Source organism: Rutidosis leptorrhynchoides, chromosome 8, assembly GCF_046630445.1.
Source record: "Rutidosis leptorrhynchoides isolate AG116_Rl617_1_P2 chromosome 8, CSIRO_AGI_Rlap_v1, whole genome shotgun sequence".
Taxonomy (NCBI): Eukaryota; Viridiplantae; Streptophyta; class Magnoliopsida; order Asterales; family Asteraceae; genus Rutidosis; species Rutidosis leptorrhynchoides.
This window is the reverse complement of record NC_092340.1, coordinates 155,118,973-155,133,607: the sequence shown is the minus strand read 5'-3', so window position 1 is coordinate 155,133,607 and position 14,635 is coordinate 155,118,973. Positions and strand designations below refer to the sequence as shown.

At 32.2% G+C, this 14,635-nt stretch overlaps 1 protein-coding gene across 2 annotated transcripts; it reads right to left on the bottom strand.

Moving 5' to 3' along the window:
* Window positions 1–3,744: 3,744 nt before the first annotated feature.
* LOC139862619 (F-box/LRR-repeat protein 25-like) lies at window positions 3,745–7,103 on the bottom strand. 2 transcript variants are annotated; one of them, XM_071851233.1, is made up of 5 exons: window positions 6,970–7,103; window positions 5,298–6,254; window positions 5,030–5,197; window positions 4,638–4,914; window positions 3,745–3,967 (listed from the first exon to the last, which is right to left on the bottom strand). In XM_071851233.1, the coding sequence occupies exons 2-4, from the start codon at window positions 6,228–6,230 to the stop codon at window positions 4,768–4,770; spliced, it is 1,248 nt and encodes a 415-aa protein (XP_071707334.1). In that variant the 5' UTR covers window positions 6,231–6,254; window positions 6,970–7,103; the 3' UTR covers window positions 3,745–3,967; window positions 4,638–4,767. The 2 variants fall into 2 exon arrangements, with proteins under 2 accessions (XP_071707334.1, XP_071707335.1); XM_071851234.1 differs by lacking the exon at window positions 6,970–7,103 and having other exon boundaries at window positions 5,298–6,684.
* Between the last annotated feature and the right edge of the window lie 7,532 nt (window positions 7,104–14,635).

Here is a 14,635-nt window from a genome sequence, read left to right as displayed (position 1 = left end):
ACATATACATACATATTAGTTTACAACAATTGTTCGTGAACCGTCGGTAATGGTCGAAGGCCAATTGAATATACAAAACAGTTCAAAGTTTTTGAGACTCAACATTACAGACTTTGCTTATCGTGTCGGAATCATATAAGAATTAAGTTTAAATTTGGTCGGAAATTTCCGGCTCATCACATGTTCCCTAGGCATTGACAAAGTATAACACATGTCTGCACATGCGTTAAACTTTTGCATTCCCACGTGGTCTTGTAAGGTCACTTGTCAGCCGCCGACGCGTGTCCTTTTCTGTTCAACTTTGTCTTTGACTTCTGTTGAATAGTACGATTGATGTAGACCACTCAGGAAACCACTATGCTTGTAATGGAGCATAGCTGTCTTGTGTAGTAAGCTACATTCCAGCTATGCTGGTTCTTCATTGCTGAGTCACTTGATATTCTTGAATTGCTGAGTACACATCCTGTGCTTAATTGAAGAATACTGTCTACCTTGTGCTGGTAGACTAGGCAGCAAACTAAACACTCGACACAGCAATATCTGCTGTCTATACATAAACAAACTTGTGCTGGCTGCGCATAACATTTTAGTGCAAATAAATTACAGTTTTGTCATAATTAAATCCTTAATTATTTTGGGGACTCAACAAATATATAAATAATTTTTTTTATTTCGGCATTTATATTTCTTTATATATTTTATATATTATTTTTATTAAAATGTTACTTTTATTTAATATAAGTTTTATTTATTTAGTTTACATTATTTGTCCATATCTTTTATTAAATTTTATTTTACTTCTTATTAGTTTTTAATTTATAAATGTCACATTTAAATTATTACATATAGTTTATATATATATATATAAAAATATCACACAATACATAAACTTTTATTAACATGAAATATTGAACAAAAATTTACTATTTAATCAAAGCGTTGTTAAATAAAGTTTATGAGCACAAACAGTCCTACAAATAAAATAGTATAAACAGAAGTGGAAAAAAAAATGAGGGTCGTCACTCATCATAACGAGCATCTTCCTGCATATATGGCTGTTTTGGACAATATATGGACAAAGTGACAGTAACTCTGTTCACAAAACGAAAACACTATTTAAACCGCTGTGGAGGATAGTAACCTTTGTAGTAGAATGACGAAAACCCTGATGGAATATTCAAGTCCTTAATTGAGCAATCAATTATAGTGAGATTCTCAAGTTGAGGTGCAATCACTTTGATAGCATTTATTTAAGTCTATGTCATTAATAAGTCTAAGTCTGAGATCAGAAAGTCGGGGGGTAATAATGTAAAAAAACCTTAGCCTTGACAATAATATTTTCTAAAGTGAGTTTATGTAAGTTGACACACTTGGAGAAAAGATCAACAGATTCACGTTCATCATCACACAATGTTCTTTAGTGTCAAACAGCTAAAGTGTGAATTAATGCCCAACACGAGTATTATGTTATACCAGCAAAATTACAGGTAAATATTAACTAAGTAAAAGAGTAATAAAATGCCTAAAAATGTTCAAGAAAAAAAAAAGTTTGGCTAAAGAATGCCCTTAGAGCACATGATAAACACATTAAAGGAAGTATAATTTTCCAAAGTTAATGTAAATCTTAATTAACATTAATGTATAAATGGAAATGAAATAAGTTCAATAAATGAAATTTTAGTTATATATGGAAACATCGAGTGTATTTAATCATTCTTATCTTGTGCCCTTAGGGCACAAGATAGCCAAACCCATAATGATCCTAGTACAGATAAAATAACGATTACATCAATCAATTAGTAAACGATAAAAATAAACCTAAGCATTTCAAAAGTAAAAACTATCGAAAAGAGTGAAACCGTGATGTAGCGATTTCAGTGTGGTAGAGTAAGCAGATGTATAATTGATGAATTAATGCACGATTAGTAAAAAATTAGGGTTTGAAGAAGAATAGATTAATTACAAGTCGAATGGTGATTCAGTTGTCAGTCGTTCTTTACTGCTAGGTCACCGATTAACAAAGTAACAAATGAAAATGGCAACTGTGTTTGATTTATTTTATTTGTTATGGAAGAATCCCGCCATCGGTTATCCGGGTGGATAACAAAATCGTCACAATACGGGTCGGGTTGGGACTACGGATTGGCTTTAGTCTTTTTCTTTTTTTAAGGAAAAAAATATATAGTAGATTATATAAGCAAATTAATAAAAGATATTTTTTACTCTGTTGGTCCCTGTATTAGACCCCATATTGCTAACCACTTTCCTCGAATTTGTTTTGCTTTTAGAAACCTTTGTTTTTCATAAAATTTCAATCAACATCTCTCCATCAAACTTCTGTTAATAAGTTCGTTAAATCTTGACCCAAAACTTATAACTACAAAATTACAGCGATGAATTACCATATTAACTATTAGACAAAACTTATGAATAGTATCAGGGGTATTTTCGACTTTTCACCTTTTTTTTATTCCCTTCTTTCTTTCAAGTAACACCACAAAAGCCCCCCACACTTTGTTCAAAAATTAAAATCGGCCCTCAACACAGGGGGTTAAAGCGTCAAATCAAAATTTTCATAAAATATCTTAAATAAACTCCACTCAAATATTCAACAGGTCATATCTTCTCGCTCGCAACGAGTTAAATTTTTCCGACACCATCCTTAAACTCGAAATAATTTTATGAACACAATGTCACTAACTATACGCAAAACGGACACTTTTAAAAAAAACGCTAAATATTTAGGGTACTTTTCATATATGTTGATTTTTCACTCGCAGACTCCGTAACTAAACGCAATAAAATACATTAAAAATCGAACCCCCGACGCGAAGCGAGGGTTCGAAAACTAGTTATATTTAATTTGGTATGTGAAGATATTATTAACATAAAGTTTCTATTTCTATTTTTCAGAAGAAAAAAAAAAATTAGGATTTGTAATTTTGGGGAAGAACAAGTTGAGCAAGTTTTAGATTCAGTTGAAAAGGATGGGGGAAAAGACGATTAGACCTTCACATGCATTGCACATGTCAAAACTTAACGGACTTAATTAACAGAAGTTTGACGGAGTGGTGCTGATTGCAAATTTTTTAAAAACAAATGATTCTAAAGGTAAAAAAAACCGAGAGACGTTGTTAGCAATATGAGATATAATAATGGAGCAAGAAAAAGTCTTAATAAAAAGGGGTCAAACTTTTCAACGAAATGCTGAAAAGTAGCCACCAAAATGTTTGAGTTAAATAGGACCATCCGCCAAATATACAAACCACATTGTTTATAGCTATATACGGAGTAAACAATTTCAAGCAAGTGTAGCAAATAATAATCAAAATTTGCTTATGTTTGAGTTAATGTTGTAATGTAATCACATTTGACACACTAACAACTAAAGATATTAATATATTATCGAAACTGGTCTAAGCAACTCGATTACACCTCAAATGAGCCGAGTAAAATTTCAAGCAAATCCCTTTACACATTTGAAGATCTAATATTATCGAGTTAAAATGAGCCGAGTAATTAGACACGCCTAATTCTTTTATCAAATTTTTATAAATCACTGAATACATATTATGATTACGATTTATGATAGATAGTAAGATAAATAAAACTTTTGAATTGTATGTAATCTAAGAGTTGGAGCAATATTGCGTTATATGTAATCTAAGAGTTGGAGCAATATTGCAGGCCGTACTTTGATTTTGAGGTGTACATAAAGGATATGTGATTTCACAAAGATAGTCATGAGATAAATTGGATATGATAAAAGTGCTAATGATATCACCATATAACAATTAGAAGTAAAGGTACAAGACACAAAAGCAAGATCCACAAACAACTGCAATAAAGTCTAGGTCTGACGATGATAACCTAACATTTTCATAAAAATATAAACTAACCCAAACAAGGACAAACATCTTCAAGTTGGCACTTCTTTAGCAGCCATCGTCTTCAAATTGGCATAAATCTGCATAAAAATTGGTTAGAACAGGGAACATCACCATAAAAATGGATGAAACTAAAAGCATTGCATAGTTTAATTACTCAAGCAACAATTTCAAAGACACCATGACTGTATCGTTAGCACTTTAACTGTGTACTACTGTTCAATTTTAGAATCAAGAGGTCATAACATATAGGTTCAAGATACTGCGCAAATTATTTTTGATTATTTGCATAAATTAGAAAATAAAACTACTATATACATCAACTGATATTAGAAAATACAAATTGAAGACAACGAATGAAACAGTTATGTAACAGAGATATGTTGCATATAAGAATTGTATCCGAAGATTGTGAAGGCAGACTCTTTTTGAAAGTATCCGAAGATTACTTTTATTGAGCACAAGCATAGTCTACTTGATCTTTTTTTTCAAAGACAAAAAAATGGTTGGTACGTTTTTTTTAATACTATTGTCTGTTTTTTTTTTTCTTATAACTAAATTATAAATTCTAAAAATAATAATAGAAGGACAAAAAAAAAAGTCTGTAGGTAAAGTAAACCCGACTCTGCCTGTTTAAGCCCCTACCAAAAATTAACAGATTCAACCAAAATCCCATAACCCGCTCATCTAGCCACCTGCAGACTACAAGAACTATGGACAAATAGAGCCAAATATGGAATCAATACTTACAATTATTGCAGAAGATGATGTTTGTGAAGGCAGACATCTTCAGATATTGAAGACCCATTACTAAACGCATCAATAACTACTTTTGTCTCATCGATAACCTGGTTTATCTCAATAATTATATTGTCGAGCTCTAGTGGTGTTTATGATTTCTTTTTATCCATAACTTTGATTTGAAATACTTTTGTAGTTCCTTTATTAGATCTTCAATGTCTGAAACCAATTTGGCCTTTTTCCTCTCCTTAACCTCTTTGTCTTTCATTGATTTCATAGGTAGTTCCTACAAATTTACAAGAATATAACCATAACTGAACCACTAGTATTATAAATCGCCAGACAGTAATATCAAATTGATACATGGAAAGTATACATAATATATCAAACTGATAAAATACCTTCATGATGAATGTGGCGTTTGGGGAGTTCTCAAGCAAAAAATTTCTAGCTTCAGTTGACATTTTAACTTTGCATGTATCCCTCGAGCCAGAGTCTATATTCAACCTAATCAAGTTCCTAAAGGGTGAAGAATGAGCAGATACTAACTCCGGGAATGAGGAAATACACTGCACATATAAAGATTATTTATTTATGCATATAAATACACAACTTGTATAATAGTTCAAAAATCAATAACTTTACGTAGCTGATAATAAATCATCGTACCTCAACAATATCTAAGTTAAGCGTAAGAAATCTGGCACTATGAAGCTCTTGAAGCATGTCAATAATACTACAAGCATGTTCCTGCATACTTGGCAGATTTGGACAACATATGGACAAACTGACAGTTACTTTGTTCACGGAATTAAAACATTTTTTAATCCACTGTGGAGTATGGTAACCTTTATAGTAGAATGACGAAAGTTCTGATGGAATATTAAATTCCTTCATTAAGCAATTAATTATAGTGAGATTCTCAAGTTGAGGTGCAATCACATTGATTGCATTATAACAATCATAATTAACAAGTCTAAGAGTAGCAAGTCGGGGGGTGATAATTTCTAAAACCTTAGCCTCAACCCTAACCGAATTTAAAGTGAGGTTCTTTAAGTTGACACATTTGGAGAAAAGATCAATGGATTCACGTCGATCATCACACAATGAAATATGATCCAGATACAAAGTCGTTAAAGCTGGAAAATCCCATGGTGTTTTAGGTGTAAGGCAACGATCAAAAGTGTGAGTCTTAGACCTAAACGTTGGTTTTTCGTGAGAGAGATTGGGTCTAATATCTAAAATTAGTTCTTGGACATTGTGAGAAATCACATAATTTGCAATCTTTCTCACAAAATCTTGAGAAGTTGCGCCATAGACTTTTAGATATACTGAGGACACTTGTACTTGATGATTGTGGTGAGACAGAACATGGGTCACGAAATTTGAGAACTTGTCTATAGTTCTAAATCCATTACTTGAAAAGTTGAGATAGGGCATTGATGTCCAGATAAGCTTCCATCTTGGAGACAACAACAAACATGTTTGAACAACAAATATAGTGTCAAAGGGAGAGAGGATTTGATGAATTAGCTCATGAGGCAAACCGCTCAATCTATCTTCATTTAATGTTGCTCTAACATTATTATGCTCAAGGTCCATTTACTTGATACAACAAATGATAACCTGCGGTTTACAATGAATAACTTCACATTAATTACTTAGATAACAACACTATGAGTACTATTGAGGTAAAATGCAGACAACACCAAATCCCCAATTATATATGGAACACGCGTCAAAATAGAGCAACAATTTTGCAAAGATCATACGAGTGAAATAAAGCCCAAAACGAGTTATTATATTATATCACGAATATTAAAAATACTTGTACCAAACTTAATGATAAGGAAAGTAATTATATGGTAACAGAGTAATAAAATGCCTAAAAAATGTTCTAAAATAAGAAAACTTCAAAACATAACTAGTATGACTATTGCAGATGGCTTAGCTATGCAACTTAAAACATATTAACTATCATTCAAGTACAGATAAAATCATGATTGCATCAAATAACTAGTTTCTTTTGGCGAAAAAACTAGAAACTTCATAACAAAATAAGACACTTCATCAAACCGATGAGGGCCTAAACAAAGGATACAAAGCAAAACAAGAACAACAAATCGAACTACAAGGAATTCAAGCTAAACAATACAAGCAAACCACAAACCACACCATCAAACAATTAGTAGACAATGATAAACGCTAAGCGTTTCAAAAGTAAAACTGTCGAAGAGAGTGAAACCACAATGCATCGATTTCTGTGTCGTAGGGTAAGCAGATGTATAATTGATGATTTAATGCCGGTAAGTAGAAAATTAGGGTTTGAGAAATTATGTACCTTTGATCTTTGAAGAAGAATAAATTACTGTAATATCGAATTTCAATTCAGTTGTCGATCGGGCCTTACTGCTATGCTAGGTCAGTAGAAAATCGTCACAACACGGGTCGGGTTGGGAGTATGAATTGCCAATTACTTTTGTGTAAAGTGTTAGGAACGATAGAAACTCGAACAATCTGTTTTTGGATATGAGGGTTGATCCCTCTGTTGTTGTCAAAGCCCATAGGGATTCTGTGATTTGGATCCAGTCAAACAATCTCTTTTGGGCCTGAAGGCCCATTGGGTAGAGGCTGGTCCAGTTCGACCTCTTGCTGGTATGGACTGGAGAGTGTTATGGATTTTGGTAGCCGACATACTGTGGGTACCGGGTAATAAGGACTCACCTTCGTCTCAGGCGAATGGTCATAGTGCCTACATCGGTCTCCATCCGGCAAATTTTCTAGGTTTTTTGAGGAGTCGACAAATTTATTTAAATTGATAGGTTAATTATTGTGAATTCCCTTTCTTTACATTTTCGGATACGTCAACCCAACATTTTGCTAGCAGTGGCTAGTTTAGATAACGGCCCGTGAAGTCACGGGACATCACTAGCTTAAAATTTTTATGTGAAAAATACTTTTTAAATTGTATATGACACCGCTAAATTCAACTACATGACCCCATATATTTTTCGAATTTATAGTTTATCTTTTAAATTGTATTGGACACCACTAAATTTAACTACTCGGACCACATATATTTTTCAAATTTGTAGTATTTTGAAGGTAAACAACCATTAAAATAGCATTCAAATATAACTAGCACTTAAACAAAATTTTGAGACCCCACTAAATTCCGATTCTGAAATCGCCATTTGTCACAACCCTACTTTTTCCGTTTATATTTAACGTCTGTTAATTTGATATTCGTGCCACGTCATTTCTATGACTTATATTGTTGTTTTAATAATAATATATTCCTTATTATGTGTTATATGAATATATGTGTTCGTATTTAGAATTGTACGTTTTTACGTATTTTGAATTTCTATCCGGTGAATCGTTTCGGTTTTCAAACCAATAATCAGACTTTTGTGATTTTCGAATCTAAATTATTTTATTTATGATATTTTTATATCATATGAGTTTATAAAGTATTTCTATATTTTATTTTTCGCGTGTGCGTGTTTCCTCCGAAGATTTAATCGCGTAACAGCGTTTTCGCGAATCGGGCTTCGTGTGGGCATTCGGGCCACAAGCAATTATCCACATGATAAAAGTGGGCCATGTGGGGCCCACCCTACCCCATATTCGGCCGAATACCCCCTACCCATTTTCATTTTCATTTTCATTTTTACAATTTCATTTTCATTTCACACATTTCATTTTTCCTAAAACCTAAACTTATTTTTTTTTCTCTCTTCCTCTTTTTCTCCCTAGTAGTCGTCGCCTACCTTCACCACTATCATCATCATCTTGAAAAATCAAGAGCTCGTATCAAGGGGCTTTCAACATAATCGGATTCCTCTCTTCGTTCTCTACGCGTCTATATCAAATGTATATTGATTAGGGTATAATCACAAAACCTAACTTCTTTATTTTAATCTATTTTTACTGATTTTGGTCTTATATTGATGCTATAGTACTTGTATGTTGTTGTATTGTTGTTATTATGCTTAAAAATGCTCGATTTCGTATGTTTTCGGTTGATCAAATTGTGGACAGCAGTTATATTGTTAAAATCAGTGTACTTAACTCGTGTTTTTGGTTAAATAAAGTGTATAAATGAGTTCCTCTCATTAAGTACATAATTTTAGGCTTTGGATTCATGTCGTTTCGAGTTACGGATAAAAAATTATGCATGATTTAGGGTTTTGTTAAGATTGAAATTTGTTAAATTGTGAGACCAGGTATGGTCCGACTTTAGGGCCATGTTTGGAGTCCTTGGGGTGTGCCATTGGGTTAGGATTGATGATGAGATGAACTTTCATGTTCGGGTCATCGAAAATAAAAACTTTCTAAAAATAGAAACTTTCCAAAATAGAAACTTTCTAAAAATAGAAAATACGTGTTATACGTTGTCTTGATTATACCAAATCATACCGAGTGATGTTCTTTGCTTTACTACAATAAGTATTATGGTTATAATACTAAGACTTGACCTAAGCTAGTTATTTATATTGACCTGCTTTACTTTAGGTCGGAGTTGTGATCATTTTTGATCACTTTACCTTTGATGTTCGCTTATCTGTTTCATTTGCTTCGTTTGCTTTAAGGTGAGTTATAGTCCCGTTTTTCATACTATTTTAAAGTATTTTTGGGATGAGATTACATACAAATTTTTGTTTTATGTTTAGACACAAGTGGAAATAAATTAAAATATTCATTATGAGTTGAACAAATATATTCCCTAATCTGGTAACTGTAATCACTGATTTTTACTGGTGAACGCGAATCCTATGGATAGATCTATCGGGTTTGACAACCCCATTTCGAGCTAGTCGCGCTAGCAATTTCTAATCGTAATGTATTAGTACTTCGTAATTTTTGAAGATACACATGTTCAGTGTATATTGTTGTATGGTAAGGGTAAGGAAATGGTTAAGTGGTTACCAGGTGGCTCATGGATTAATGGAATAATATTTTTATGTTTTCTAACATTGAAAATCTTGTGGTTTAAAGCTTATATGTTATTTAAACCAATAATTCACTCAACATTTTTGTTGATAGTTTACTCGCATATTTTTCTCAGGTACTTGATTGTTTGGCTTCCGTTGTGCTTAGAGAGTTTGCATACATGTTGGCATATTTTATTAAACATTCAAACTTGCATTCTGTTTTGATACATTAAATTGTGAGTGTTTGTTAACTTTGTTTCGGTCAACTTTTGGTTAATTACTTATGTTGGTTTTTCTAAACTTACATATTATGGTAGGTTTCCTTTATAGGAAATCATTTTTAAATAAAGAATGCAATGTTATTTATTAAATTCATTTAGAGTTACGATCAAGCTGTGGGACCAAGTGATGGAGCAGTTAAGGGTACTTGACGGGCCATCACAGTTGGTATCAGCGCGTTGGTTGTAGGGAACTAGGCGGTCATAATGTGGTCAACCCTTAGTCTTTAGGGTGCATTAGAGTCTAGTCTACAGCCCGATCCTTCCTGTTATAGCATTATTATGCATTTCTGTTCTCATGAGGAATAATTATAAGTTTATTGCTTATTATTATTATTTCTCCATTGTATGTTCGTATGTGTTTCCTGTTTGCAGATTTCGTCTTTGAGTAACACTTCTGTTCCTGCTCCTGTTTCCCCCTTTACCGCTCGACGTTGTGCTCGTCAGCCTTTGATTGATGATCCGGTCAACTACTATATGTCTACTATTATCCACATGACCCGGGCTTTCCAGCCGGAGACCCATATTGATACGTTGAGTGATTGCATGCGTGTTATGTCGCATGTGGATGTGATTGATGAAGTTAAGCGTGATATGGCTAGGTTCGATAGCTTCAGGAACGGTGTTGAGTTCGGGATCCGTAAGCGAAACCGCGAGGTAGACGCGAAGTTTAAGGCATTGGAGAATGAGATGCGTGGCATTAAGGCTGAGTTGGAGGTGGTGAAGGATAAGTTGAAAAAGTATGAGACCCCCGAGGAGCCTTATGCTGGACCAGCTTATCATACCCGCTCCAAGAAGATGTGATATGATATGATTCATGGATGATTTATTTATTTCATAGACCTATTTCCTATTTACATTCATTTTGGTGATGTACGACGTTTTTGCCGAGGATTTTTGTCATGATATATTTTCAGTTATGTTATGGATGGTTATTTCATTTATATCATCTGTTTATTTATCATTATCACGATTATATTCTGGTGTTGTGACTCTTGGCATGTTATATTATATGTGTAATATAGTTCATGTATGTTATATGCTATGTATGGTGTATGATTTTTGTTATATGTATGTACGCATGTTGTGGTTATTTCTATAACTATCATAACTATCATGATATTACTCATTAGTGTTCATTGACTATTGATATCGGCTAAAAAGTCACGTTTTCACCCCGGTATTAAGGCTCAAAAACAAGAAAGATTCGACCTTTATCGGCAAAATACCCACTTCGTCGGTTACAATTGAAGAACAAGTAATTACGAAGAGGATGCAAAAAGAATCAAGAGAAACGGAGCTAAAACGAAGATTCTCGAGCGAAAACGCTGAAAGACAAGAAATCAAGTTACGATCCAAGAAATCAGGCTGACCAGGCAAGCCAAACGACCTGCCAAACGGCTTGCCTGGCTCAGAAACGGCCTACCAAATGGGCTCAGTAAACGGCCTCAGTAAACGGGCTGGCTTGGCAAACGGCCTGCAGGCAAAAATCAAGTTTATTTAAAGGGCATTTGTCATTCATTTTCAACACACACTTCAATTCACTTCTTTCTCTCTCTTGTACAATATTAGTCATACTTTCAAGGTCTTCGACTCCGTACGGGAAACCTAGTACCCGGAGAAGAACGCCGAAGATTGTATTAGGAGCGGTCTGGAGTCTTGAAGTTGTCACTTTTGTATTCAGAACTCGTTTAATCTACTAGTACTTCTATCCCTTATCTTTATATAATGTCTTCCATTATTATGCTTTGTGATATTGTTGCCATGATTAGCGAGTAGTTATCTTTAGTGTATGTAATGACGTAATCAGTTATAATGCCGAAATTACATTATGGTTTGTGTATGTTGTCAAAATGCTTTCCGATTATGCTTTGAACTCAATCGCTTTTCCAACTAATAGAACGTAGTTATTGGCTCTGTTATTGGGAAGTCGCGAACCCCGATTCAGAGTACACTATCTGTGTCACCCCTTGGTAAGAGAAGTTTGTCGGATACAACGTGAGTTTGACTAAGGCACACCGGTTGTAGTAAGTCCACCGAGCCTTGGATTTCGACTGAGGACTCTTTCGTAGTGAAACATCTGACTAGACCCCTAGTACATTGTCGGTCCTAGACCATGCTAGTGTAGTCACCAAGCATATAAACTTCGTACGTGCACGCTGAAGCACAACGGTTGTTGTAAGCTGTACCTCTGCTAAGTAAGACCATGGAACACGGTTAGTGTTGACTAGTACACTTCACCATAATGCAGTCTCAAGCATTGCACCCTGCTTGAGGGATTCTAGGTTAATTAAGGAACTGTTTGTTCGAACACATAAAGGATTAGACCGTTAGGATAACCGAACGTATTCATGGAAGTCAGCCTGACTTGGCCATGGTGTTCTTTATGGTTGAACTCTTTTAAGGGCCTAACTTTAACGACCCGTCCTAATCCATCTGGACGAATGCATTACATTTGGTTACATCGCGAGGTACTTGACCTCTATATGATACATTTTACAAACATTGCATTCGTTTTTAAAAGACAAACTTTCATTACATCGAAAGTTGACAGGCATGCATACCATTTCATAATATATCTAAAGTATAAATGACTTGATAATATTCTTGTTGAACTCAATGACTCGAATGCAACGTCTTTTGAAATATGTCATGAATGACTCCAAGTAATATCTCTAAGATGAGCAAATGCACAGCGGAAGATTTCTTTCAAACCTGAGAATAAACATGCTTTCAAGTGTCAACCAAAAGGTTGGTGAGTTCATTAGTTTATCATAAACATTCATTTCCATCATTTTAATAGACCACAAGATTTCATATATATTTAACTTTACACATAACCCGAGTACAAAATAATACGCGTAACCCGTGAATTAAAAATCATTCATATGGTGAACGGTTGATAACCGACTTAACTTTAATGCATAGAATATCCCCAAACAGAACCTCTCGTCTGTATAATAATAATAATCTCGAAGTACTAAAGCATCCGTACCCCGGATGGGACTTGTCGAGGTCCATAGATCTATCTTTAGGATTCGCGTCAATTAGGGGTCATACCCGTTTCCTAATTATTAGGTTACCAAGCTAAAAGGGGTGATATTCAATATTCATAATCCAGCCATAGAATGTAGTTTTTGATCACTTGTGTCTATTTCGTAAAACATTAATAAAATCAGCGCATGTATTCTCAGTCTCAAAAATATATATAAAAAGGGAGTAATGAAACTCACCATACTGTATTTTGTAGTAAAAATACATATGACGACATTGAACAAGTGTAGGATTGGCCTCGAATTCACGAACCTATATCATTTGTATATATATTAATACATATACTTGTAATCGAACAATTATGTATACATTATTATTAGTGATATAACTTTTATATTAGTAACTTATATATTTTATTATTATTATATATTCATTTTATATATAAAAATATAAATTTTGTTATGTTATGTGTATTAAATATATTTATATACATATATATATATATATATATATATATATATATATATATATATATATATATATATATATATATATATATATATATATATATATATATATATTCATTTGTTTATCAAAACAAAAACAATAATTCTAGTTATACTCAATTAATATTAAATATAATAAAATATAATAATAACATTAATAATATACATATGTTAATACTAATAGTTCTACTATTTATAAAATGATAATAATACTAATATTTATGAAAGCATTATTAATCATAGTCATAATATTTATATTAATACTAAAATGGTAATATTAATAATATCAGTATTACTTATAATAATACCTATGATAATATTAATGATAATATTACTTAATAATAATAATACTAGTAATGATAATAATATTAGTAATAATGATAGTTTTAGTAAAAAATAATACTTTTAATAATAACTGTAACTTTTAATAGTTTTAATAGAAATTTCAATAAGCATACAATAACACCAATGTTAATGTTTAAATGATAAGTCTGTTATTGATACTTTATAATATTAGTACTGATAATACTAATAATAATACCTATGGTAATGATAATAATAATACTATAAATTATAAAACGATAGTAATAATAATATTTATGAAAATAATAATAATATAGATATTAATAATGATAACCATAATACTTATAATACTTGATAATAATAATACCAACAATAATAGTATTACTAATTCTTAATAATAATAATAATAATAATAATAATAATAATAATAATAATAATAATAATAATAATAATAATAATAATAATAATAATAATAATAATAATAATAATAATAATAATAATAATAAATATTAATAATAAATATTAATACTTGATACTAATAATGATAATGATAATCATAACATTCTTAATAATTAACAATAATCATACTAACAACAATAATAATACTATTAATACATAATAATAACATCAATAATAATAATAATAGTAAAAAAAATATTGAGAACTACCTCAAATAAGCTTAAAAAGGAAATAAACCGCCAGAGCTGGGACTCAAACTCGTGACCTCCCGTAAACTCGAAAACAAACCCAACCATCCTTCTGTCTTTCGATTTCTGATTTATATCCCACTTAATTATTTTTAACCCAGATTAATTGTTTTTTTCTTATTTTCTCTTAATCTTCTCTATGACATCAATCAATCGGAGACAACCCAGAACTTTAACAGTGAATTTTATGTTTGAATTAGAAGGTGCAATTGAAACAGAAATGATAAGTGGTTGATTGTATTATCAAAACAAAACAAAACAAAAATTAAAACTGATGCAGTA